Source organism: Lycorma delicatula, chromosome 6 (assembly GCF_047948215.1).
Source record: "Lycorma delicatula isolate Av1 chromosome 6, ASM4794821v1, whole genome shotgun sequence".
Lineage (NCBI taxonomy): Eukaryota > Metazoa > Arthropoda > Insecta > Hemiptera > Fulgoridae > Lycorma > Lycorma delicatula.
The window spans coordinates 24,345,484-24,373,128 of NC_134460.1; the positions used below are offsets into that span (position 1 = coordinate 24,345,484).

The following is a 27,645-nucleotide window of genomic DNA, read 5'->3' on the forward strand; positions in this document are numbered from 1 at the left end:
TGGGCACTTTTAATATGTTTTGTCAACTTTTTTCTTTTAATAATTAAAAATTCAGGATTACAAGAACATATTTGTACATTTGTACAATGGGTTTCTGTTTCTATCCGTTTGTTTTACAAAATTGTATGACAATCATTACATTAATACAGTACAGCTCCGCTATAACGCGGGTCGTTATACCGCGGATACGGCTATAACGGGGGTTATAACCTGTCCCTTAAAAAAATGTCTGAATATCTGAAAAAATAAAATAGGATGAAGAAATGCTACTCACCTTTACCACTGTATTCGATTTCGGTGTAAAACCCACCAAAAATCCTTTGAAATTGTCAACAATACGATTCTGATATAACATCTGTCAATTAGTCAACCGATTTTAAAGCCTTTGAATTCCCAAAAACATGATTCAATAAAACTAAACTACGATTCTAATACAGTAATAGGAGAAATTCTTATGAAATACTGCACACGACTCGTTTCCTGTAACAGCGATCATCATTGTGCTGTCTGTACAAGGCACAGTATACAGTAATAAAATATTCGCAATGTTTTTACCCAAGAACGCCACGTCTTTGATCCACCCATTAGACCGAGGAGTTATTCGGTCATTTAAAACTTATTACCGACGGGAGCTACTGACTGCTATCGTTAACTCAGAATTACAAGTAACAGAATTTCTTAAAACTGTGTCATTAAAAAGTGTTATATACAGAGTTGGAACGGCATGGAGTAATGTAAATTCTATTACGATTAAAATTTGTCGGTCGAAATTGTCACAGAGTAACACAGAAGACATTGTAACAGGAAATGTTCGTATTTTTACTGACGAATACGCACTGAAATTGTCAAATTCAACCGGGCAAGAATTGTCTGTTAGTGATCTCAATGACCGGGTTCAAGAAGACAATCAAACACCCGTTGCCCATTACATGACCGACGAAGAAATTGTTAACTTCGTTCTACTACCTAACAATAATTTGTCGGAGAAAGAAGGGGAAGGTGTTGTGGAGGTCGCTGTTACGGAGGTCTACACCCTTGAGGGTGTAGACATTCTGGAAAATATAAATAGTGCAATAACATGGATGAAACAACAAAGGGATAGTGATGATCGTCATTTATTGCATTTACAAAGTGTAAAGTCATATATTATAAAGAAGAAACAAACAACCGCGAAACAAAAAACAGTAACTTCTTATTTAAAAAAATATCGTACTTAACTTCTTTCTATGTAAGTACACATTATACTGTATTGTTTTTTTCTATTAAACCATTGTTGCTTGATTTTTTGCCTATTTTTTAATTGATTTTAAGTGAATTAAAATTTACTTCTCGAAATAACGCGGTTAGCCTGTAACGCGGGTGTCCCGATAACCGCGTCATAGCGAGGTTACACTGTATTTACAATGAATGCAATTTAAAAATTAACTACATGTTTATTGCAGTATGACTTGTATCATAATTAACTGACTATTAATCAACCTGAACAAATATTTATATACATGTTTATCTTTTTTATTGTTTAAAAGTGAAACAATAGTCTTTAAATATTCAAGGGTCCTGACTTAAAATAATTTGGTTACGGTCAATAAATACCTCCGGTAAATATTTTAATTCTCATTTTCTTTTGTAATTCATTATAATTTTTAATTACGGTTTCTCATTCTATTTCTGAATTAGTCCGTTAAAATTATTGTTTGTTTTAAAATAAAATTTACTGCTTAGGTCGAAGGAATTGATCCATTAAATAAACCTTGTACTAGTATTTTTATAAGTATTGTTTTTATTTTTTGTTGTCATATGTATGAATGTATATACAATGTTATACCTGTTTAAAATAATTTTTATTGTAAATTTCTACTCAGAATATCTTAGTAAGGATTTTTTTAAATCTTTTTTTTTTGTTTACAAAAAATATTAATAACTTTGTGAAAAAATGTACCGTGTCACAGTAGCACACGTGAAGTGTTTAAGGTACAAATAACAGTAATCAGTTGCTTGCTAATCACTCTGGTTATCATTATACAATCAATCTCTTTGGCAAACAGAGTGATTTTGCCCCTTTACCAAAGGATCATAGTAAAGCTGCCTCTTTTTGAGCTGTATATCAGTTGAATTTCAGTGGCCTTGATGTTTTTTTTTTATATTCAACAGTATATTCTTTCAATGAAGAGGAGGGCAGTGGGAAATCACTTTACTTCTAAAACTTTCCCTCGTGGACATTTTAAATGTAATTACTTGAAAGAAAGGTTTGAAATACACACGCACACACACACACACACACATATATATATATATAGTTCCATTAAAATATTATGCATAGAGAATAATTTTTAAAAAATACATAAGGATTCTTTGTGATAAAGCTTTCATTCATTTTTAGTATATTTTCATTATTTAAAAAATAAATAAATAAAGTAATAGAACATATAAATAAAATTGAATATCATTCAATAACATATAGAACATCTGATTGAATACTGGGATTTTGTTTAAAATAAATATAAGCAAAACCTTCAGAAAGAAGTTCTTATAAAAAGAAATATTGATCCAGAATAAAAATCAAATGAGAAAACTCAAAAAAAAAAATGATATTAGCGAATTTAAATTTATTAAATAAGATAAAGGAATGTTTTCTTAATTATTTCATTGACATTTGGTATTATATACTACAAGAAAACTCCGAAATTTATTTAACATTCACAAAATCCTCTTACAGAAATTCCTGGTGTAAAGATGCCATGATAAAAATCTAAAGGCTTTCTAATTCCTTTTATAATAAATTATTTATGTATTAAGTTTATGAATATTTTCACATAATGAACTACATGGTGGAGTGGTAGCATCATTACCTTTCATGTGGAAGATTTTGTATTTAAATCCTAATCTGGCTTGACACGTTTCACATGCTACATCATGTTAATTTTTCATCATTAATAATAATTAATGTAGTCGGGATAATACATCTTGTTATTTATGTGAATAAACAAATTATTATAATGACATTGGTAGCAAGCATTATAATTCTTTGTCAGCGGCATTTAGATAAATTTAAGGCAGTGCTATGGATGTCAGTATCCTAACACTCGCCAGTTGTTTGTCAATATCCTACCGTAACAAGCTGTACGGTCTAGTTTATTTGTTCAAGTCTTACCGTAATAAAATAATTTCCGTATTAAACATAGTTTTATAATCAAACCGAACGGGAAAAAATAATTTCTTCAGCTCCTGGTTTGTGTTGAAATAAAATTTTATGTTTTACTATTTATTACATAACAGAAATATTATGATGTTCGAGCATTGTTCAGAAAATAACCGGACTTTATTTTTTAATCTTTATTATTAATTTTACAGATTATTGGTCTGTGTCCCCTTCCCTATTCACACACTTTCCCCAGCGTTGTTTCCATCTAGCGAAGCAATCCTGGATAGCTTAGTTTGAAATGGACTTTAAACTCCGTGAAGAATTTGCTTTAATGTCATCAGTAGTCTCAAAACGGCGTCCTTTTTATCACCGATTTTAATTTTGTAAATAAGAAAAAATCGCAAGGAGCCAGGTCTGACTAGTTGGGAGACTGAGGGAGGACAGTCATCTGATTTTTGGCACAAAATTAACTAATTGACAAAGCTGAGTGTGCGGGCGGATTGTCGTGAAGGAACCATGAGTTGTCTTACCATAAATCTGGTCTCTTTCTGCGGATTTGTTTCACGTAACCGTTGTAAAACGCCTTGATAGTGCGCACGGTTCTCCGTTTCACCTTGCGGCAAGAGTTCAAAATGCACAATTCCATTAAAATCGAGAATAGAGAGCATTGGATCGAGACTGACGTGCTTTCTTGGGGCGTGGAGATCCTTTACCGATCCATTGTGATGATTGAACGTTTGTCTCGATGTCGTCGCCGTAAAATCAGCTATCGTCTCCCATTATGATCATTTCCACGAATGTTTCATCGTCATCGGCTTGTTCAAGAAGTTGCCGACAAACGTCCACTCGATGTTCTTTCTGCTGTTGGTCATCAAACAAGGAAATAAACTTTGCTGCAACTCGATGCATCTTCAATTTTTCACTCAAAATGTCATGGGATGATCCAATTGAGATACTAACCTCTTCTACAAGATCTCTGACAGTCAATCGGCGATTTGCACGCACCAGATTGTTGATTTTCTGAACGTGGTTGTCGATCACTTTAATGTCTTCCTGGTCGAGGGTCATCTTCAATTGACTGACGACCACTTTTAGTTCGTGAATATCATACGTAACATTGCGTACGACTCAGAGCATTATCTCCGTAAGCTTGTTTCAAAAGTTGAATCGTTTTTGTGAAAGTTTTCCCCAGTTTCACGCACAATTTTACGTTGTATCGTTGCTCCCGAAATTCTCTACTAACATTTAAACACGTTGCTATCAAATAACAGTAACTTGAAAACTAAACGAGATGTCAACAATCCAAGAACACGTGATTACATAAGAAGTTATGCGGAACACAATGCTGCCAACCGCACTTCACTAAATATCTCCGTTGGTTTTAATTAAAAATGTTGATTATTTGCTAAACAGACTTTGTTGGTTTTTACTTTATTCATTATGTCTTTACTTTACCTTTGTATGTTAATTAACTTATTTTTTTTTTTTTACTCTTAAATCAATAATTATTATTTTATTTTTTACTTAAATAATTTATTTTTTTACTCTTAAATCTTTTTTTTTTACTTCTTAAATCAATTTGACATCTATTGATTTAGTTTAGTTATAAATAATTTATACATATATCTATAATTTATTTATTAAATAAACTTGATTGTAATAATTTTTGTAGTCGTATATGAATATGCTACAGAGAAATTAAAGAGAATATTTTTAAAATTATTATTGTTATTGAAATTTGTAACACTTTTACTCCAGTCACTATGTTTGATGAATAGAATAAAACTATATATTATAATCAACAAAGTCATTTAAAAGAAGTTTGTATTGTAACGAAGAATATCATTGTATAATTATTTACCTTTATGTTATAATATCTTCATCTTCCTTATAACATATATAGAGTATATCGATTTAATCGACCCAGGCGATTTTCTTGTAAACTATGCACAATACGAAAAATGACTCAGAATGGAGTGCGACACCTCGTTGTTTCCTTGACTCTTATTTCAAAGTTAACACGATTTTTTTCAAATGGAATTACCAGTTTTTGACCCCACCAATAAAAAGTGCAGAAAATGTTACATTGAAATATATGATCACGATATGACCTTGGAAGTATTTTAGGGGTGTTTCATTTTAATCGCCCCAAGCGATTTTCTCGTAAGCTACGCGCAATATAAAAAAAATTACTAAACAAAAGTCACCCAGATTGTAGAGGTACACTTCATGGTGACCTTGGATTCGACCTTGAACTTAACTTTATCACTCTGGGTGATAGTGTTATACAAGTTACACGTTTTTTGAAGGTCAGACAATATTCCTAGAATATTTATATCCGGCTATTTATCTCGCAACCTATGTGAAAGAGCCTAAAAATTACTATACTATCGTATAACACTATCTCTGACGTTTAGCCGTATGGTCTTACAAAAAGATCCAAAGTCATATGTGTGACTACATATTTCAATGTAAAATTTTCCGCTCTTTTCATTGGCAAGTTCAGAAATAAAGTCATTCCTTTTGAAAAAATCGTGTTAACATTGAAATCAGGTCAAGGTGAAAAACCAAGGTCATCCTGAGGTGCTCTAATCTGAGCAACTTTTGTCTAGGTAATTTTTTTTTATTATGCGTAGTTTACGAGAAAATCGCCTGGGGCGATTTAATCGAAACACTCTGTATCATTAAAATAAAAATAATAAGAATATTTGAATTACATTTGTGCTGAAAAAAATTAACAATAATTTGCAATGACTTTTCTTTTATAAAATTTTGTTACATAAAAAGTTTAATGTTTTGTATAAATTATGCCCATTTTTCATAGACGTCATATCTTTTACATATTCATTCATATCTTATACACAGGGTAGCATTACTAGCCTAATGTATAAAAATAATTATATTAGTAACTGAAAAAATGTTTTGTAGATAAAATTTTTCAAAATTGTATCAAGATTAATTATGTTAATTTTTGAACATATAATTATATTTGACTGCATTTTGGCTTTTGGAAGTGACAACAATGTTTTCTTTCAAAATACAGTGTGTTTGAAACACTTGTCGCCTAAGTTCAAATCAAAGTCGATCTGTGTGATAGAATGGTAGCGTCTTGGCGTTTCTCTGGAGGACCTGGATTCGAATCCCCCGGTCAGGGATGAAATTTTTCGTACACTACAACATTCCATTTCCTTATCCTTCGCACAAAATTCAATATATGGTGAAATTATCAAGCAAAAAAAGTTAACCCATTAGAAATTATGCGTGGATAGACACACAGAAACGTACTTTTTATTTGCTGTATGTAGATAAAAGAATTATCATTCATCATCAAGGTAGCTTTCTGAGGATGTTACCTAATATACTGTTTTAGTCTGTGCACAACAACAAAATTGTAATATTATTATAAAATTATGTAATATTAATAGCCTATTTGTAAAGTAAAATAAAAAGTGCAATGAAAATGGTATTGTATTATTTTAGTTACTACATTAATTAAAATCTAAAGTTTAAAGCATTATTTCATTGCTCGTTTTATTTTTAAATCACATTTTATGTTGATTTTATTATCAGTTCTTTATCTATTATGTTAAAGGCTGAAGGTTATGCAATTCATGTTATACATTAATCTTTTTTGTGTCATTTGTTATGTTTCATCCATTTAACTTCCTCCATGGCGCTAGTGGTAGCGTCTCGTCTTTTCATCCGGAGGTGCCGGGTTCGGATCCCGGTCAGGCATGTCATTTTTTACGTACTACAAAAATTGTCATATATCTCATCCTCTGAAGCAATTCATGAACGGTGGTCCCGGTGGTTGTTTAGTAACTTAATTTGCTTAATAATAAATTATTTATATAAAGATTATATAAAGAGTGCATTTTATTTTTCCAGAAAGGAATCTGGCTTGATGTTTTTCTGGCAGAATTTTTAGCTCAAATTAAAGCTGGTGAAAATGTGAAAGATATCATACGATTCAGGTAATTTTATTTTTATTTTTTTGTTTTATTGTGTAATTTTTTCATTAGCTCTGTTATGTTGAAATCAATGAATTAATTTCATTGGAATGTTTTGCTTTATTGGTTGCACTTTAAAGAGAGAGAGAAACAGATTTATATTTTTGAATAAAAATATAAATTTTGAAAGAATTCAGTTGAAAAATGTTATAAATTAATAGTATATCAAAGTTATAGTTTCTGATTCATATTCATTCAACGGCAGAAGTGTTTTATCATGTTTAATTAGTTGCATCGTTAATGGAAATATATGTAAATCACAAACAGGCTTACATTTCTGCAGCTAAACAATTGATAAAAATGCTTTGTTCCAAATGTACTTTAGCTAAGATAACTTTGACAAATTACACTTTTTAAATAACAATGTATTAAAAAAAATAAATAAATTGTATAGTTTAAAAAGCAATAATAAAACGTGTTTTTAAATAAACAGATTAAAAACTTTAAAAAAAAATCATAGTTTTCAAATTTTCTTTAAATTTTATATTTTATTTTCTTGGCATCAGTGCTGTAGATCTATGCTGCAAGAAAGAAGTGTGGTAATCAACCAAAGAATGGAGTATAGGTTTGTTCTTGAAAATTTATGACATAGGAACCCCAAATAACAAAAAAAATTGTGAAGGGTAATATTCATACGTACATATATAAGTGTGTAGGCATGTTTGAAACTTAATAACTTTTGACTGGTTGAACTGATTTTGATGAAATTTTGTACAGAGACTCAGACGGTTTGTTGGTAAAAAGTTGGATTCAATATCTATATGTAAGGGGAGGGTTTGGGGTCAATTTTATCAAGATTTTGCAAATGTATTTCCACGTTATATTTAGCTGAGTACATGTGTGCATGCTTATCTCCAGATTTTAGAAAAAAATTTGCCTCAAAATTCCCCCTTCCCCAAAAATCTAAAAAAAGCCATCTTTTTATTTATTGCATATTTTTAACTGATTATTTTTTAATGTCTTCCTAAGCATAATAGTAGTGCAAGTGACCCCAAAAGGGGCAATATTGGGAGAGTCAACCTAATTTTTTTTTAATTTTTCAAAACTTTTTTTGGTGTATTTAATTTTTTAATAATATATTATAATAAAATTTCATCATATTTCACCCCTCATTGCCAAAAAATAAATCTTTTCAATGGTTGTATATTTTTACATTGAATTTTGTTTTAGTTTCTTCCATTTAACAAAGTAAATTTAGAAAAATCAAAAAGTTCTTCTGAAAGGTGATTTTGAAGGTAGGGGACCAGAAAAATTGTTTTTAAATACTGATTTTTTTTTAATTTTTAAACTTTTTTTTTGGTTTTTTAAACACATAATGATAATTTTACAATTAAACTTCATCATTATTATCCCCACCCCAAAACAGAAATCTTGGGTAACTGTTTTCTCGTATAATTATTTTTTCACTATTTAAGAATAGTAACCAGTGCCAGGAAAATATTAAAACTTTGTTGTCAGGTTTTTTTTTAAATAACAAATTAAAAATATACTACTTAAAAATGTAATTTGGCAAAATTTGTCCTTGAAAATTCAGAATTTAAAGAAGAATTGAGAATGTTCTTTATTCAATGTTTAATGTATTCTTAAAGTTAATTTAATTTTTTTAAGTTTATTTAATTTTATTTTTTTTATTTTTTCCCAAAGATGTACCAAAATTTTGACTGTATAAAAATATTAGCTGTTTGCATGAAATGAAAAAAAAAACATGTAGCTTTGCCTTAGTAAAAAAAAAAAAAAATGTTCTGGAACAAAGTTGATAGACTATTGAAAAACATTGATTAAGATTCTCTGGAATGTGCAAACAATTGTACCAGGAGGGGTGTGCAAAAGTCGGTATACAGTTGTAGAGTTCTAGAGTTTTCTTTATTAGTAGTTATAATGTTTTATACATAATGCTTTATTTATTATAAAACAAAACAGTACCTTTAGAATTACACAATTACAATTACAATTAAGTGCAATCTGTGAGGTGTTCAAATTTCTGGCCTTCAGCATTTACACATTCCTGCAGTCTAGTTTCTATACTCAAGCATACTTTTCCTCAGAGGTTTTTATCATTATTAATTTTTTGACATGCATCTGTTGTGAAGTTTTGTCTTGTGTAATAGATGCAGTTATGCCTGTTAACAGCACCTGAAAGTTTAAAAATAGCTTCAATGGACCAAGACACTTTGTGAATGATGCCATCCCATGGTCCTTCTGCATTCAACATTACCTCACAGATTTGTAATCGTCGATGTGGATCATCTTCTAATAATCCATGAAGTAATCTTGGCCGATACATTTTCAAAACTAAACGTTGCATTAGGCACCCCAAAGATCTTCGTGGAATGACTAACTCACAAGCACCTTTCATCTCTTTGATTTTTTTGGGCTTTGAATAAATGCCTGCACTACTAAAATTTCATTGTCTTGGCTAGTAACACTGACCGGTCGACCACTCTTTGGCACATTGCAGCTGAAGCCAGTTGCATCTGCCAAATAATATTTAATTTGTAAATTGTTAGTCTACTTGATGGAGGTGTATCAAATTCTGTAGCCCATTTTCATCAAACCATTTCAGCATTCTCAGTCTTCCATTATTGTTCCACTTCCGTTGGTTGATGGTTAAATTACCAGCTATGATTATCTGAAAAATACTAATACTCGTATGTAGATAATTAAGTACCTAATTATGTAAGTAAAAAAGTAAGTGATAATTAACGGTATAACTGTACCTACTTTTACACCCCTTATATATTTTTTATCTTATATTTTCCAATCAGTGTACTTCAATTTTTCTGCAGAAATATTTTGGAATGATGTTGGAAAAAAAAATCATCCCATCTTCTACCCAAATATCATGTCATTTTTACTTAAAAAATCTTTCAGTAAAGCAATCTATAACAATCTTACTGCAGAATCACTGAAAGAATTTTCTTTATAAAGTACAAAAAGAATTATCAAAATTTGATGTGTTTGGTAAAAAAAGTATTTACACACAGGCTAAATTTAAAACCTCATTTTTTTAAGTTTGTTAGAATTACCAGTTTTTGTAGTGGTTACCATTGCTTGCTGTCAGGTGTTTGATTTCCAGAGTAGATGAAAATTTTGATAGATTATTGCTGTATTGCAGATTTAATTGCAGATTTAATGCAAAAGTTAAGAGATCAAGTAGATATATAATTAACATTTTTCAAACTCATGTAATGTAATGTACTGAAAAGATCAATCTACATTAATGCTAATAGTATACATATGTCAAACGTTTCCATATGAACTTTTTATCAAATTTTATATTATCCTTTTTTTACATAAAATATGTCTACTTAACATTAAAATAAAACATAAAATTATAACTATTTACTTATTTATTAAAGGACAAGAAAGGGTGAAAAAGACGAGATAAGACTTTAAACTGATATCTTGTAGTAGAGAAGTTTCTGTCGTTATTGTTTTTATATGACATAAATAATAATATAAAATAATCAGAATGAAATGATAAAGAGAATTAAAGTTTAACTTGCATGTCTCTTCTCTACAGTTTACAAAATATCCAAAGTATACATATGAATGCAATTACCAATCTGAATATCATTATTTAGATGTTAATTTTATATAATTTCTTAGAAATAATAGTATTCTAATATTATCAGTACAAGGTTTGTTAAAATTAATAATGATTACAAAAATTACTTGTTGTGTAATACTTTAACTGTTTATTTCTTATTCTTAATAAGTTCTATAAATTTAGACTCATATATGTTATGTTTAATGTGTTATATATGTGTGTATGTTGACGTTTATTTGTTATGTTGTCTGTATAATTCAGTTCATCATAAAAAGTGGATTAACTGAGATCGACAATGAACCTATTGTTTTTAGAACAAATAAATACTTGCAAGAAAAATAAAAACATAGTACTCTATGGAAAGTTCAAGAGTGTCTTATATATTTTTGGGTTGATTAATATGCGGTATTCGTAAGAAATGGAGGTAGTAGTTTATACCTCAAATCAGGACTGCATCTCCTCCAGTGACTTATTGTGAATAGCCTTATGTAAATTATTACTAGCTTATGCAAATTACTAACATCCATGTTGACTATAATTTCTGAGTTTTAGATAAGATTGTAAATTGCATTTCTCATTATAATTTATGGTTCTGCAAACCTGGAATATCTCTGGCAACACCATTCAAAAAGTTGGATATCAAAATAAAACTAATGCAGTACTTAATCCAGTACCTGTAGATCGCTGAAGTTAACATAGGTTCAGTTAGCGTTAAAGGTTAATGACAATTGCAATCAATATTTTTTAATATTTTTTTAAAAAGAATAAAGAGGAAGTAATTTGATCAATGTTAACCTTTCCATTTTGAAAAACTTACATCTGACAAACTGTTAATCTGTTGTTGTCTTTGAAGCTAAACGAGACTAGCTGCCTGGTTCTTCCCTCATATACCTATATAGTATTACTTTGAGATGAAACACACTCATCACATATTATTACCCAGCCTGTGATGAAATTCAGCATCTTATACCCATTTTGGGCACTCCTCCCTCACCAAAAGGTAGAGCACACTCAATGCACTCTTTCTTGGTGCAAATATAAAGTGAAGCATTTGTAGTGAAGTGGGGATATTAACAGAATAAAATAAAGAAATTAGTATGTTTTTAGATGTTGCGCTTGATTTATAATCAGTAGCTCATTTGACATAAGCAGCTAGTAATCTCATTATTTGTAAACTTAGTCCTACATTGAAAATAACTTTGAATTGTCTCATTAATAATGAACTGAATTTATTCTTAAGTGTTTGTGAATGTTCTTTTAATTTATTAACTTTATATAATATAAAATACATTGAAATATATTTAATTAATTATTCTTAATAATCAAAAGATCATTTTATATAGTTTTAGAATACTTTAGAATACTTTTTAGAATATAAACTACCTCTTTTTTATTTTTAGTGATAGCAGTGCTGTATCAACATTGATAGCATGTGAGTTGCTGTCTGATGTTCATGAAATTTGTTCTCGCCCAGGAGCTGGTGGAGATCATGATGACCTTGCCCTTCTTCGTAGGCACCTCCTTTTTGGTCGTGGTTGGCGGTGCCTAGCAGCTATACAATGCCTTGGTACTCAGGTTAGTTTTTTTTTTTAATATACATTCCCATTAATTATTACTCTCTTTTGCCTTCTCTACTCTGAGTGTGTGGTTCAAATGTTTGCAGACATTTTCCAAAAAAACTCATATAGTATATACATGGTTTCTTATGTAATTGGAGCTGGGAAATAGGATAAAAGAGGTCCCAGAACTGTAACCCTAGTAGTTTTTTAAGATATTCGACGTAAAAGACAAAATTCGATGTCGAAAACAAGTTTTTTTTCGGTTTGTAGTCTAAAAGCTCTGTTAAATGACTTATAAATGCCGATGATCTAGTAACAAAACCAGTAGAGAATTTAATTCTGAGAAAATTAATGTAAACACAACCAATAAAAAGTTTTATTTACTTTTTAAAACTTATAAAACTTGGTTTTTTATTGAAGCAAAACAAATGAAAAGTAGAGAGAAATTGTATTTTCTATCTGTTTCAAAGAAAATAAGTAAATAAAAATTTTTATTTACTTTACTGGCTGTATTTACAATAATTTTCTCAGAATTAAATTCTTTACTAGTTTTTTTTACTAATCTTCCGCATTTATTAGTCATTTAACAATTTGGACTGTTTTTTTTGTCTTCAGTCATTTGACTAGTTTGATGCAGCTCTCCAAGATTCCCTATCTAGTGCTAGTTGTTTCATTTCAATATACCCCCTACATCCTACATCCCTAACAATTTTATACATTCCAAACATTGCCTGCCTGCACAAGTTTTTCCTTTTACCTGTCCCTCCAACATTAAAGCGACTATTCCAGGATGCCTTAATATGTGGCCTATATGTCTGTCTCTTCTTTTAACTATATTTTTCCAAATGCTTCTTTCTTCATTGATTTACCACAACACCTCTTCATTTGTCACTTTATCCACCCGTCTGATTTTTAACATTCTCCTGTAGCACCACATTTCAAACGTTTCTAATCTTTTCTTTTCAGGTACTCCATCCGATCGTCCAAGTTTCACTTCCATATAAAGCTATGCTCCAAACATATACTTCCAAAAATCTTTTTCTGACGTTTAAATTAATTTTTGATGTAAGCAAATTATATTTCTGACTGAAAACTCGTTTCGCTTGTGCTATTCAGCATTTTGTATTGCTCCTGCTTTGTCCATCTTTAGTAATTCTACTTCCCAAATAACAGAATTCGTCTACCTCTATAATCTTTTCTCTTCCTATTTTTACATTTAGTGGTCCACCTTCGTTATTTCTTCTACATTTCATTACTTTCTTTTTTCTTGTTTATTTTCATGTGTGTTCTTGCGTAGGACTTCATCCATGCCTTCATTGTTCATTCTAAATCCTTTTTACTCTTGGCTAGAATTACTATATCATCAGCAAATCATAGCATCTTTATCTTTTTACCTTGTACTGTTACTCCAGATCTAAATTGTTCTTTAACATCATTAACTTCTAATTCCATGTAACGATTAAAAAGTAACGGGAATAGGGAACATCCTTGTCCGACTCCCTTTCTTATTACGGCTTCTTTCTTATGTTCTTCAATTACTACTGTTGGTATTTGGTCCTGTAAATGTTAGCAATCTTTCTTCTATATCTGGATTTGAACCCTAATTTTTTTTAAATGCTGGACATTTTATTCCAGTCTATGTTATTGAATGCCTTTTCTAAGTCTATAAATGCCATGTATGTTGATTTGCTTTTCTTTAATCTTCCCTCTACTATTAATCTGAGTGCTAAAATTGCTTCCCTTGTCCCTATACTTTTCCTGAAACCAAATTGGTCTTCCCCTTGCACTTCTTCCACTCTCCTTTCAATTCTTCTGTACAGAATTCTAGTTAAGATTTTTGATGCATGGCTAGTTAAGCTAATTGTTCTGTATTCTTCACATTTATCTGCTCCTGCTTTCTTTGGTATCATGACAATAACACTCTTTTTGAAGTCTGACGGAACTTCCCCTTTTTCATAAATATTGCACACCAGTTTGTATAATCTATCAATTGCTACCTCAGCTGCATTGCGCGGTAATTCTTCCGGTATTCTGTCTATTCCAGGAGCCTTTCTGCCATTCAAATCTTTTAATGCTCTCTTAAATTCAGATCTCAGTATTGTTTCTCTCTTTTCATCCTGTTCGACTTCCTCTTCTTCCTCTGTAACACCATACATTTTATGTGTTACTGTATACTACTATATACATTATATATACAACTATATTGAAAATGGTTATGATATATTTTTAAAGAAATATTAAATACAAGATGTAGTATAAAACAGTAAAAATATTTACCAAAACTTCGAACTTACAAAAAATATTCTCATCCCCAGCCTAACTATTGTAAAACATATGCTAAAATTAAAAGCTTTGTAGGTTTTAAACAGTTAATAAATGTTTTATATAAGATATTACTAATTGATGTTTAAATTTGTTGTGAACAATTAATAATTTATTATTTATTGTTATAAATAAACCGAAATTTGTGATTGACAAAAAAAATAACACAATTTTGTGTTTAAGCAAAAAAAAATGTAATAATTTATTATATTTCTCCTGATGAAGGAGTGCTCAGTGTGAAAGCTAGCAAAAACAAAAGCAGTGAGTGTTATATTGATTCTTTGTATATTGAGTGAGTGATTCTTCATATAGTGAGTGTTATTGAGTCTTCATATATTTGCTGATACTGTTGATAGTATATAAACTCTTTTTATTTTGGTTCAGTTTTACTATTTATGTCATTATTTTGTGAAATCTTTTTTTTGTTTATTATTTGCTTTATTTTTCAGGATATATCTTGTGCTAAGGAACTGGCAAGTTTATTGATCTCTTTATATTCAATTGATAATAATGAACACATTGAAGCCCCAGAAACTTCATCAAACCCGTACATTACACTTAAGAAAAATGTACTACAACAAGATGGTGAGGATGATATATCAGTTCGACTTCAGGTACCTCTCAGAAAGAAGTCCCGTACGATGCAACATTGTAGTCCTTCTGATAACAGCCCTCCATTACGATACCGTAAAACTAGTAATGCATCAGTTAATCGTAGATCAATGAATCTTGATCAGGAGACAACTAACAATTTTAGCAGTGAATCTGAAATGGTGGAAGATAATTGTAATAATAACAATAATAATTGCAATGGTAATAACAGCAATAGTAGTAATTCACCGTTAAGATCGGTTAAAAATATTAAAATTAGATTAAATCCAATGGACTTTGATTACTTCACATCGGTTGTAAGAAGTGAAACTGAACAAAGATTAGACAGTGAAAGTTATGTACCTGGTGAATCAAAACGGCAGAAGATTCGTAAAATTTTGCCTGAAGATTTTTATGATGAACGTATAAATAACGTTTTTAAAGCAAAATTAAATGCAATAGATCTAAAATTTATAATTACTGAATTATTAAAAAGTTTAACGATGTCGGAAAACTTTAGTACTGTATCACCCAATTTATCAGATAAATCTGTTGCCATTCAGTCTTTAGTATTTGCATTAGATACGTTATGCAGACAACATACTATTGACTCAGATAATTATAATATTATCACACAATTAAAATATAACTTGATTCGGTTATTATTATGCTCATTAGAAAAAATATTAAAATTACCAGATGTTACATCTGTTATCGTTCAAAAAGGTGTTATACCTATTATGAAACGGCTTTTGGAAGATGTTTTACAAACATATAATATAAATAGTAATGATATGGGATTTTCAGGATGTGTTATTTCAGAAGATATTGAATTTATTTATAGTTTATTATACGGAGGGATCACAATACTTCATTGTTTGTTGTTGCAGAATAATCTACCAGATAAATTAAATCAGTTTTTAATAATATTTCATCAATTTAATTCAGGAAAATTAATTGATAGAAGTTTACTTTTATTGCTGACAATAAGTAAACGTATTTCACCAACAAATAATGAATTGCTATTAAAACGCTGTAAAAAAATTATCAATTCTATCGGCCAGCTTATATCTGCTTTAAAAAAGACTCGTTCAAAAATTATACATATTAGAAGATGTAAACGTAATAGACATAAACATTGTACACCTTTAAATGTAATGTATCATCATGATTCATTATTTGGGAGTGTTTACACAAATTCAGTTTTATCTACTGAACTAAATAAAAATTGTAGCGTGTCAACATTATTTATGATACTTACAAAGTTTTTAACCGATTCAGTTAATAAAGATATTGTATTATTTACTATGCATATTATGATGACATGCGGTACATGTTGTTGTTTTCCATCATCACAGTTTATTACAAAATTAATATCTGTTATAAAACAAAGCGATTACAAAATGAGAAGTATCGCTTTAATATTACTTGAACGTACTTATTATAGACAGATGGGTGCTCTTTATGAAAATTCATCATGTGATACATGTTTTAAAAAAAAATCATTTTTGAATAGCAATGATAATAATCCATCATCGTCACAGTTATCTTCAGTTTCACTATTACCAGAAAAGAATTTTTCATCATGTGATACGTCATCTCAAATAGATGATAGTTCTCTGCAGATACAAAATGAAAAACAATCTATACTATTAGTGTTTCGGGAACTTTTGTTATCCAGCGATTGTAATGTATCATATTCAGTCGGGTCTCATTTGTTAAGAGTTATTCCAAAATGTAATTTAATTATACAAAGGGAAATATTATTTACAGTATTTTATCCTGCATTTTTAATATCTAAAAAACAATTTCTTAGTAACCATGAAAAAAATGACAACAGTAAATATGTTTTAACTACTTGTTTATCAGCATTTACCAATTTATTAAGTAGAGTTCGATTTACTGAAGAATTCTTAAAATTGAATGCCTTGAAACATATTGAAGAGTTATTGTTTGAACCGGATTTAATAAAACTTTGTTGTTCCATTATTGAAATTGCTGTTATAGTTCAAGTATGGAAGTGGGAACACTGTGATAAAAACAGTAACAGTAGTGACTACAACCGATTGGGTATTGATGATCTAGAAATGTTTTTAGGTCATGTTAAGTCGGCTACAATTAAGTTATTGAAAAGTGTCAGTGAACATAATGAAAATTCATTCTCTTCCTCGACATCATCATCCTTTGTATCAATTTCAAATCCAAATGATATTATAGAAGGGATTGAAGTATCAGAGTCTTTTATAAATAATTCTCAAATTACACAGTCACCAGTTCCTGATGAAAATTTATCAGATTTCTCTACATTGGATCATGCAAAATTTTCTGATATCGATAAATGGGATACTTTCAGTCAGTTGCTGGAGAATTGCTCAGTGTTATGGAGAACTTGTGCAAATATTATATTATATAGTCCACAAATTAGAAAATATTTTTCTAAACATGTTATTAGTAAATATTGTTATGATCTTCTGTTTAAAACGTTGGATGGAATCGCTAAACATACTTCCATATCAGGTAAAGTTAAATTTAATTAATTTTTTATCATTTATTAATATTTTGAATTAATGACCCAGATTTTTTTGCCCTTTACACAGTATCTTGGATAAGGTGATGAGTCACACTTACATTTGTTATTTTCCATTCACATGAATACATTCCTATAAATACCTTCCTGACATCTTATTCCGCATCTTAATCCACCCTTATTTTTTTTCACCCTTCTATAGAGTTTAATATCTTGGCATTTTCCTTTTCTCTTTTCCTAATCTGTCATTCTTTTTTCAGCCCTCACTCTCTTTTTCATATTTCCAAACCAGTGTATATATTTAATTTGTTTGATGCAATAATACACTGCGACCCATAACAGGATACCTCATTTCTAATAAATCATACTCATTTTTCCATTCATGTATTTTAGGAATATTTTTTCAGCATTGCTTTAATCTTTCTATCTCCTTTGGCTGAGTCATTTAAATTTCTGCTAATCATATCTAACCTGAAGAAATACTTCATTACAATACAATCTTTTGGTACCTTCCCATCCCATACAAACTTGTTTATATTCTTGAACCAGCCTCCTGTCAATTTTCTTGTCCTATTCTTTTACATAAATATCACTTCTTAATTATAGAAAACTCTTCAACACCTATAAGTTTTTTCTCCTTATAACTGTTTTTAATTTCTTAAACATCTTACCTTTATTCAATAATTGTCTTGAAGTGATTATAATATTTCTAATTTTCTATCTCCTTATTTCATACATTCATTTGCCTGAACTTTATCTTCATTTCCTCCATGAATCACTACATCATCTTCAAACTGTATAGATTCTCTTTTGCTATGTTATTCTTATATTCTTTATTTCATACAACACTGTCTGTTGTGCAGCTGAAAGCAATGGAAAACTACAGCTGTTTTTTTCCCCCAAGAAAATGTAGCTCTCTGCATTTTCATGTAACAAAGATAGAGGTGCCTTCCTTGATAAAATATTCTGGAGGTAAACTAATCCCCCATTTGGATCTCCAGGTGGGGACTACTAAGGAAGAAGGGGGTCACCAGAAAATTAAAAAATAACATTCTATGAGTCAGAGCGTGGAATGTTAGAAGTCTAAAAGGTTGGTAGGTTAGAAAATTTAAAGAGGGGTTGGCTAGGTTAAATGTAGATGTAATAGGAATTAGCCTGGTTCATGGGAAGAGAAAAATGACTTTTGGTCAGGTGATTTTAGGTTAATTAACTCAGTATCAAATAAAGGCCAGGCAGGAGTAGCTTTGTTAATGAACAAGAAGATAGGGAAGAGAGTAAAGTATTTCAAAAAGTTTAGATAGACTCATTGTAATAATGATAAAATCAAAACTAAGCCAAGAGCGATTGTTAACATTTATTTGCCTACAAGTGCCCATGTTAATGATGAGGTAGAGTGTGTATACAAAGAAATTGACAAAGCAATTAAATACATAAAAGGGGATGAAAATTTAATAATAATTGGAAATTGGAATGCAACAGAATGCATCAGAATAGCCAAGGAAGGAAATATTGTGGGTGAATAAGGGCTGGGCAAAAGGAATGAAAAAGGGGGCCGACCAACTTATTGAGTTTTGCATGAAGTATAATTTAGTAATTGCCAACACCCAGTTTAAAAATCATAATAGAAGAATATATACATGGAAAAAGCCAGGCGATACTGCAAGGTATCAGATTTATTATATATCATGGTTACACAACGATTTAGAAATCAACTCGTGGACTGCAAAGCATATCCAGGAGCAGACATTGATAGCGACCGTAATATATGATAATGAAATGTAGATTGGGGTTTAAAAACCTGAAGAAAAGGTGTCAGATGAATTGGTGGAATTTAGAGAATCTTGTGGAAGAGGAGGTGAAATTAAATTTAATTAAAATGAATTTCTTAAATCACCAGAAGCAAACTTAGGCAAAACAAAGAGAACTGGTAGAAAACCAGTTCCCTTTAGAATATAATAAAGAGTTATATGGAGGAAATTAATTAAAAACTGGTGTTATATAGAGGAAGAAGAGGATAAAAGGAAAATCAGTGTTGTATTTTCCTTTTATCTGAATTTAGTAGAGCATTAAAAGATTTGATTGGGAGAAAGGCTCCTGGGATAGACTGCAGAATTACAGAATTACTTTATAATGCAGGTAAGGAAGCGATCGATTATACAAACTGATGTGTAATATTTATGAAAAAGGAAAAGTTTCATTAAACTTCAAAAAGAGTGTTATTGCCATGATACCAAAGAAAGCAAGCAGATAAATGTGAAGAATACAGAACAATTAGCTTAACTACTCATGCATCAAAAATCTTAACTATAATTCTGTACAGTAGAAGTGTGAGGAGAGTGGAAGAAGTGTAAGGAAAAGATCATTTCGTTTCAGGAAATGTATAGGGACAAGGGAAGCAATTTTAGCGCTCAGATTAATAATAGAAGGAAGATTAAAGAAAAGCAAATCAATATACATGGCATATATAGACTTAGAAAAGGCATTCAATAACATAGACTGGAATAAAATGTTCAGCATTTTAAAAAAATTAGGGTTCAAATACAGAGATAGAAGAATGATTGCTAACATTTACAGGACCAAATAGCAACAGTAATAATTGAAGAACATAAGAAGGAAGCCATAATAAGAAAGGGAGTCGGACAAGGATGTTCCCTATTCACGTTACTTTTTAATCTTTACATGGAACTAGCAGTTAATGATATTAAAGAACAATTTAGATCTGGAGTAACAGTACAAGGTGAAAAGATAAAGATTTTATGATTTGCTGATGATATAGTAATTCTAGCCGAGAGTAAAAAGATTTAGAATGAACAATGAACGGCATGGATGAAGTCCTACGCAAGAACACACATGAAAATAAACAAGAACAATACGAAAGTAATGAAATGTAGTAGAAATAACGAAGGTGGACCACTGAATGTAAAAGTAGGAAGACAAAAGATTATAGAGGTAGACGAATTTTGTTATTTGGGAAGTAGAATTACTAAAGATGGACGAAGCAGGAGCGATATAAAATACAGAATAGCGCAAGCGAAATGAGTTTTCAGTCAGAAATATAATTTGCTTACATCAAAAATTAATTTAAACGTCAGGAAAAGTGTTTTGGAAGTATATGTTTGGAGCATAGCTTTATATGGAAGTGAAACTTGGACGATCGGATGGAGTACCTGAAAAGAAAAGATTAGAAACGTTTGAAATGTGTTGCTTCAGGAGAATGTTAAAAATCAGACGGGTGGATAAAGTGACAAATGAAGAGGTGTTGTGGTAAATCAATGAAGAAAGAAGCATTTGGAAAAATATAGTTAAAAGAAGAGACAGACATATAGGCCACATATTAAGGCATCCTGGAATAGTCGCTTTAATGTTGGAGGGACAGGTAAAAGGAAAAACTTGTGCAGGCAGGCAATGTTTGGAATGTATAAAATTGTTAGGGATGTAGGATGTAGGGGGTATATTGAAATGAAACAACTAGCACTAGATAGGGAATCTTGGAGAGCTGCATCAAACTAGTCAAATGACTGAAGACAAAAATTTGCTTAATTTACTGTAGTCCCATGATACTTTACATTGTTAATATTTGTTTTTTTTTGTTTAGAATCAGCCTTTGTTGCATCTAGTATATGTACTTAGATGTAAAATTATTAAAGTGCAAAGGAAATATGTTTAAATATTCAGTGTATTGCAATTTGGAGCAAAAAAAATTCCAGATATGGAATTTTTTTCTCCAAAATGTAGACTGTGGCTAGCACTGCCAACATTAAGATCTTACATCAATTGATTTTTTTTTTTTAATTTTCTACATTGGTCATGGATTTTGTTCAATTGTCTATCAAAATAAGAAACCTTGTTAATTTTTTTCTTCAGTGACCAGATAAAGGTTTTAAAGAGTAATTCTACCATATTTTTAGAATTATTCTGAACAGATATTCATGATTTGGGACCATTATGAGTGAGGTGCACTCATCATTATTTTTTTGTATCATATTATTATTATTATTTTAAAAATCATTGTGAAGGAGAGCCTTTATATGATTCAATTTTAGGTTTATGTAGTATGGAGTATGCTTGCGTAGTATGGAGTAAGTTTTGTATTTCAATATTTGTAATTGTACATTCACTCATATTAAATGTTGCATGTAGGTTATAATTACCTCAGGGCTAACTTGTTCAGAAAAAAAATTATTATTAATCTTAAATATTCAAGACTGAAATAAGATCAAATGTTATAAGAAAAAAATCATCTGGTGAAAACAACTGCCCTTTTTGTTAAATTAATAATTCCTGTTATTTTGTTTGTTTTTTTTTTTTAATTTTCTGTATGTTTTTGTTTTAGGTGCAACTATGTCACGCAATGTAACCCTATACAGTGATGTCAGAAAGAAAAATAGTCGTTGTTCAACTTCAACCATGAATGAATCTTTTAATGAAAAGTTCTACAATGCAAATCAAGTTACGCTTAAACTGTTTGAATCTTTATTAATATTAAATTTAATATCACCGGCAGTTGATGAAAAAACAGGTATTTTTTTTTAAATCATTTTTATTATTGCAAGTAGTTTTTATAATATTTTTATTGTTTAAAAATATGAAGATAAATTATTACATAAGTAAATGTCCTTATTTCATTGAATGCATTTATTACAGTATGAAAATATTTTTGTTAAAAGGGGGTGCAAATAAGTCTTACTCTCAGGTAAAGTGCAGATAAAACTTAAAAAGACACAGTACCTTACTACCCTACATCTTTGGTATAGATCTAGTGAGCATCTCCATAACTCCTAAAATTCACTATCTTGAAGGAAGATGTTAAGGGCAAAAGAGAAGAATGGGTATTGAAATAGTAATGTTCCTTACCGATAGGCCATGAAATGCCACTAAATAATGCCACCAAAGGATTTCTTCTTCCTTTGCTCCCAGGCATAGAATGGGAGGTCAAGAGTCTAACCAAGATGAGAACAGCACATAATAGGCCAATCAAATTAGATTTTTAAGTGCTCAAATTAACTTCTGGTAGGTAAGATATGTAAATAAATAGGAAAAATTCCAAGAATTGAATGAATTACTTTTCTATCCTCTCATTTTTCTTCATCATTTTCAAAATTACATCCAAAGTTGGCAAAAAACAGTTTTTTTCATTTTAAAAAAACTAGACATTTTACAAATAAATGTTTTAAATAAAAGTTAACGTTTTGAAACAAAACTTTTGAGCCCTGCCTGATGTCAGTTGATAACAAATAAATTAGTTATTGCAAAAAAACTGCTAAAAATAACGTTTTCTTCAATTATTAATATTTTTAAAATGGAAAAAGATTTTTTAATGAAACTTCCAGACTATGTAGTCTTTGGCAAGTGCCTTTTTTAACTTTTGCAAAATGTTCAATAGTTTTTGAAAAATCGTGTTTTTTGAAAAAAGATGTTTTTTTAAAATCTGAATAACTCATACTGTAATGCACCTATGTGGCCCATCCAGGGCTTTAAAGTTTCTTTAAGAGTTATACTCTTTAGTATTCTGTAAAATACTTATTCCATTTGGCACGTTGATACACAAGTCGAAGTCTATCTTCCCCCACCACACCCATCAACGTGCCAAATGGAATAATCATTTTACGAGGTCCAACACAGTTTAGCTTACAGTGAAGAAAACAAAATCGATAGCTGCAAAATAATTTTTATATTAAACTACAAGTATTTGAGTACAACTTGTGCAAATTTCAGACCTTAAGGTCTGAAATTCTTAGGTCGTAATTCAGACAAATATGGTCGTAGAAATCTTTTGGAAAAAAAAATCTTTACTCCAGTAGGTCATAGAGCAAAAATTCTTGTTTTTTAAATTTGTAGAAAAATGGCAGCTATCAAATGGAAATAATGCCATTTTGATGGAATTCCAGCTTTAAAAAATAATTGAATTTTTTCAAGGCAAAAAAGAAGTCGATGTTTTGGATGATTTTTTGCATATTTGCAATTGTTTTGTAATACACGCACTATTTGCACCGGTTAGAACAACTTAGTAAGGGTTTTAGAACGTTTTGAAACCAAACGTTCTAAAACTTTTATTTATAACATTTGTTTGTAAAACGTCTAGCTTTTCTTTAAAATGAAAAAAACCGTTTTTTGCCAATTTTGGACGCCATTTTGAAAATGATGTGGAAAAATGAGGGGATGGAAAAGTAGTTCATTCAATTCTATGGAAATTTTCCAATTTTTTACATGTCTTACCTAACAGAAGTTAATTTTGGCAAAAAATAAGGCATTTTCAACAGTTTGGTTGCTCTATAATTTGCAACTCTGATCCTGCACATGAACATAAAATATTTTGTGTTGACCAGCTAGCTCTATGTTTTATAACAAATTGCTTTTTTAACAGATACTAAAGATCCACCTGAGGACATACTTAGATAGAGCCCAAGTATGAGTAGATGAGATTTTCCTTAAGAAATGCTTTTCTATAAGAAAAATATGATTTTTGAAGTTTCAGATTAACTATTTTTAGACTTTTAGAATTAATTAAAATTGTATAATTCTTTGGATGGCTGAGAATTTTCCTAAAAGAAAACTATTTTCTGTTCCCAGAATTGTTTTCATGTTGAAGTAGCCAACTGAAATGTAGGATTTCTACATTCTACTTATTTATTGATTTATTTGATGTTGTGTAAGTCCAGATTCCTTGCAGCTTTTTGGAACTTCTAGGCAGCTGTGTTCCTTGCTCAGCTGAAGAGTGTTTCTTCAGTTTGTACATGTCTGGACTGACAAGGGTGAATGTTTTGTTAATGAGAACCCATCTTCATAATTATAACCAGTTAATTCTAGGCTGTTTAGATGAGCATCCAAAGATGCTATTTTTTGTACTGGTTACACAATAAAAAAATGCTGAATGACACTGTTTTACTCCAGTATATTGTTAATGTCGTCATGAATCACATTTTTTTAAATAGTGACTTTTCATAATTTTGTCATAAAACATTCCCAAACTAGACTTTATACACCATGATTGAAAATCTTTGCATAGTACACCAGAAATGCGTTAATGTAAAAAAATACTATATTTAAATGGAAACTTGGTAATGTAGAAGAAGAACCCCTAACTTTTGTATAATTTTTATATATTTTCTTTGATTAGAAAATAAAATAAAATCATTGATATCTTAAAAAATAAACACAATTACTTAATGAACATAACTAATCAACAATTGAATTTTAAACTTAAAACAAAGAAAGATACTGCACAGTGTTTAATCATTACAGCTTCAAATCTTCACAACTGCAAAAATAGTAAGTAATATGAAAATGAGCAAGAAAAAATGTATTTGAATGAATTTCATGTGACTGTTCAATTTATTATAAATGATCATATTTAATATTAGGTTAATAATGTTCAGTATTATTTCAACTGTTTTTGTTGATATTGCCACAATTTTTTACTTCTTCCAAATTATGTCTACTGTTTAACTTTTGTAATTATTTTCATAAATAATATTGATATATAATGTTCTATTTATGTAAATAAATCCTCTTTTCAGCCACTTTTGTTTGGTATCCCTCTTCATGAATAAATACCAAAAATCAAAAAAATTAATTTTTTATTAGAAAAAAATGACAAAAGACAATTTTTTTTGTTTTTTATGCAATTGAGTTAATTTGTTTGACATCTATTTATTGTTAATGTAATGATATTCCTGAGTAACTAACTAGAGCATAACGAAATAATTAAACATACATCCAAACACTTTACTTCTTTCTTGAGTAGTTTGGTAAAATATTTTTCTGGACTTGTATTGTAAATGATTATTTTTCAATTATTATATAAATAATAGAATTTTTTAAATAATGTGTTCGTTGTTTTTTTGTTTAACCATAATGAATTGTTTTTGGTATTCATGAATATGGAAGTTTGCATTTTGTTGTGTATAAAACAAACCAACAGTCTTGAATACTGTAAATATTCAGATCATCTTTCAAGTCACTTATTAAACAACACAATCAAGATAACAAGATTTTTAATAACTTCTTTTGAATGTTTTGAAAGCTTCTCATTATTATCCTTAAACCAGTAGCTTTTTGAGTAATTTTGCAAAGCTAGTTCAGGAGAAGGAAAAACATACATAACTGCGTTTTGAAAAATGGATTAAAACTTATCAGTTATTTAAAACTTTTAAGTTTTAATAGAGTTCAATGATGCTACTTTGGTTGGATCATGTGATGACCAAGTAATGAAAGAATGACTAATACACTTAAAAAAAAGAGTTGAAAACTAGTAAAAGAAAGAGACAAATATATTAAATAAATATAAATTACTGAGAGTAAAGAGTAGTAAGTTTGAAACCTCCTTTTTATTTCATTTTGATATATTTAGATATTAATGGTGTTTTTTTATTATTGAATTTTAGGTAACCTGATGACTGAAGATACACTGTTGTCAGTTTTACATAATACCCTTATAAAAACAATGGACAGTGGGCATGTTAATGCACGTCATTTATGCGATGTACTGTTGCGTGCTTGTTCTATTGCACCTAGTCATCATCTTGTATTACCAACTCATAAAATGCCAAAGGTGAGATATATTCAGCTTTTTGAACTGCTTAACTCCTTAGCAAGGTTAGTAACTTTAACCAAAAAAAGTTTTTTTTTATTTGTTAAATAATTTATCTTGTGTGTATCCAAATTAATTCCTGTCTTTTCTCATTCAGCTGTTCTAATGTAAAGATTCCATCCATTGCTGAATGGCCTTTTTTGGATCCCATTTGTTTTTCTCCTATTACCTGTTTAGCTGTAATTTTCAGCCTATTATTGAGAATCCTGGCGTATATCTTTATGCATTGTCCAACCTCTATAATTTTCCAACTTATAATTATAGATATCACTACTTGATCAGTTTGAGCGCACCTAACTACAGCCTTTTGAAGAGTTCTGTCAAACATTCCTGACTCTTCCTTTTTACCTTCTTCAGGAGCATATACAGGTATAAATGTCATATTTCCTCTTACATGACAGTCTTACGGAGGTAATCTGGTGTGACCCGTAATTGTAGCTTTTGATTCTATTTTGAAATCTTTTAGCTAAATAAATTACTACTTCCTTACTTGCCCATTGGTTCTGTTTGACACTACTATAGAACATTATATAGTCATCAACATACCTATTACCCAGTGACTTTTTCTTTGTTTCTGAAATGAAGGCTATATCTACATTCTTCTTTAGCATAAAAGCCAATTCGTTTTCTTTGTTTCCTATTGCTCTAACATTCCATGTTCTTATTGTTAGTTTATCTGCAAACCATCTATTTTTTCTTTCTTTATAGTCCAAATGTTTCCAATAAATCCAGTTCTGATTCCGAGGCTATCTTGGTTTCTGCCAATAAAAATAAAATCCTCTGGCCACGTTACAAGCGCTGCACAGATTAAGCTCAGTAGTGAGGCTGCCACCTCACTCCCTGTGAGCAGACAGGGTATTTTAATTCAAGATGCCATTCTACACTCTTTCACCCTTTCCGCTATTGGAAATTTCTTCCTCTTCTACTGTCGAGATGATTGATCACTTCCTCTTTGCCTCAGTTGATTCGCAGATGCTTATTTGGAAGAGATATTTAATGCATCTCCATCTTATTCGCACCTGTCCTGTATACAGGAACATTCCCTTTCAGCCATTAGGACATGCTTGTCCAAGACACCATTGAGATGCCATTGGGACATGTCGTGCTAAGAATTGAGCCTGTACTTGATTCTTAGCTGAATCCTTGCAAGAGCTGACCAGGTACAGTAATTTTTCTTATTGTACTGTATTCAGTTAGCTTATAAATTGAAGAATAAACAAACATTATGGTGTGAGTTGAGTTCATCATGATTCTACTGAATCATGTTCCATGTATCAGTGCTGATTCACAACACAGCCATATCTGTAAACAACTCTTCATTATTCATATATCACAGAGGAATCCAGTAGCGTTA

At 30.2% G+C, this 27,645-nt stretch overlaps 1 protein-coding gene across 4 annotated transcripts in view; it reads left to right on the plus strand.

The window, feature by feature from the left end:
- mv (lysosomal-trafficking regulator mauve) overlaps positions 1 to 27,645 on the plus strand; it is a 149,523-nt gene that overhangs the window by 53,391 nt on the left and 68,487 nt on the right. For all 4 annotated transcript variants that reach the window (XR_012756848.1, XM_075369423.1, XM_075369422.1 and 1 more), the window contains exons 2-6: positions 7,031 to 7,116; positions 12,103 to 12,277; positions 15,033 to 17,691; positions 22,035 to 22,220; positions 26,086 to 26,252. Coding sequence is in view for 3 of the 4 variants with exons in the window: in XM_075369423.1 (XP_075225538.1) it covers positions 7,031 to 7,116; positions 12,103 to 12,277; positions 15,033 to 17,691; positions 22,035 to 22,220; positions 26,086 to 26,252 (3,273 nt within the window). In the remaining variant the exon portion in view is untranslated. The remainder of the gene's footprint in view (positions 1 to 7,030; positions 7,117 to 12,102; positions 12,278 to 15,032; positions 17,692 to 22,034; positions 22,221 to 26,085; positions 26,253 to 27,645) is intronic.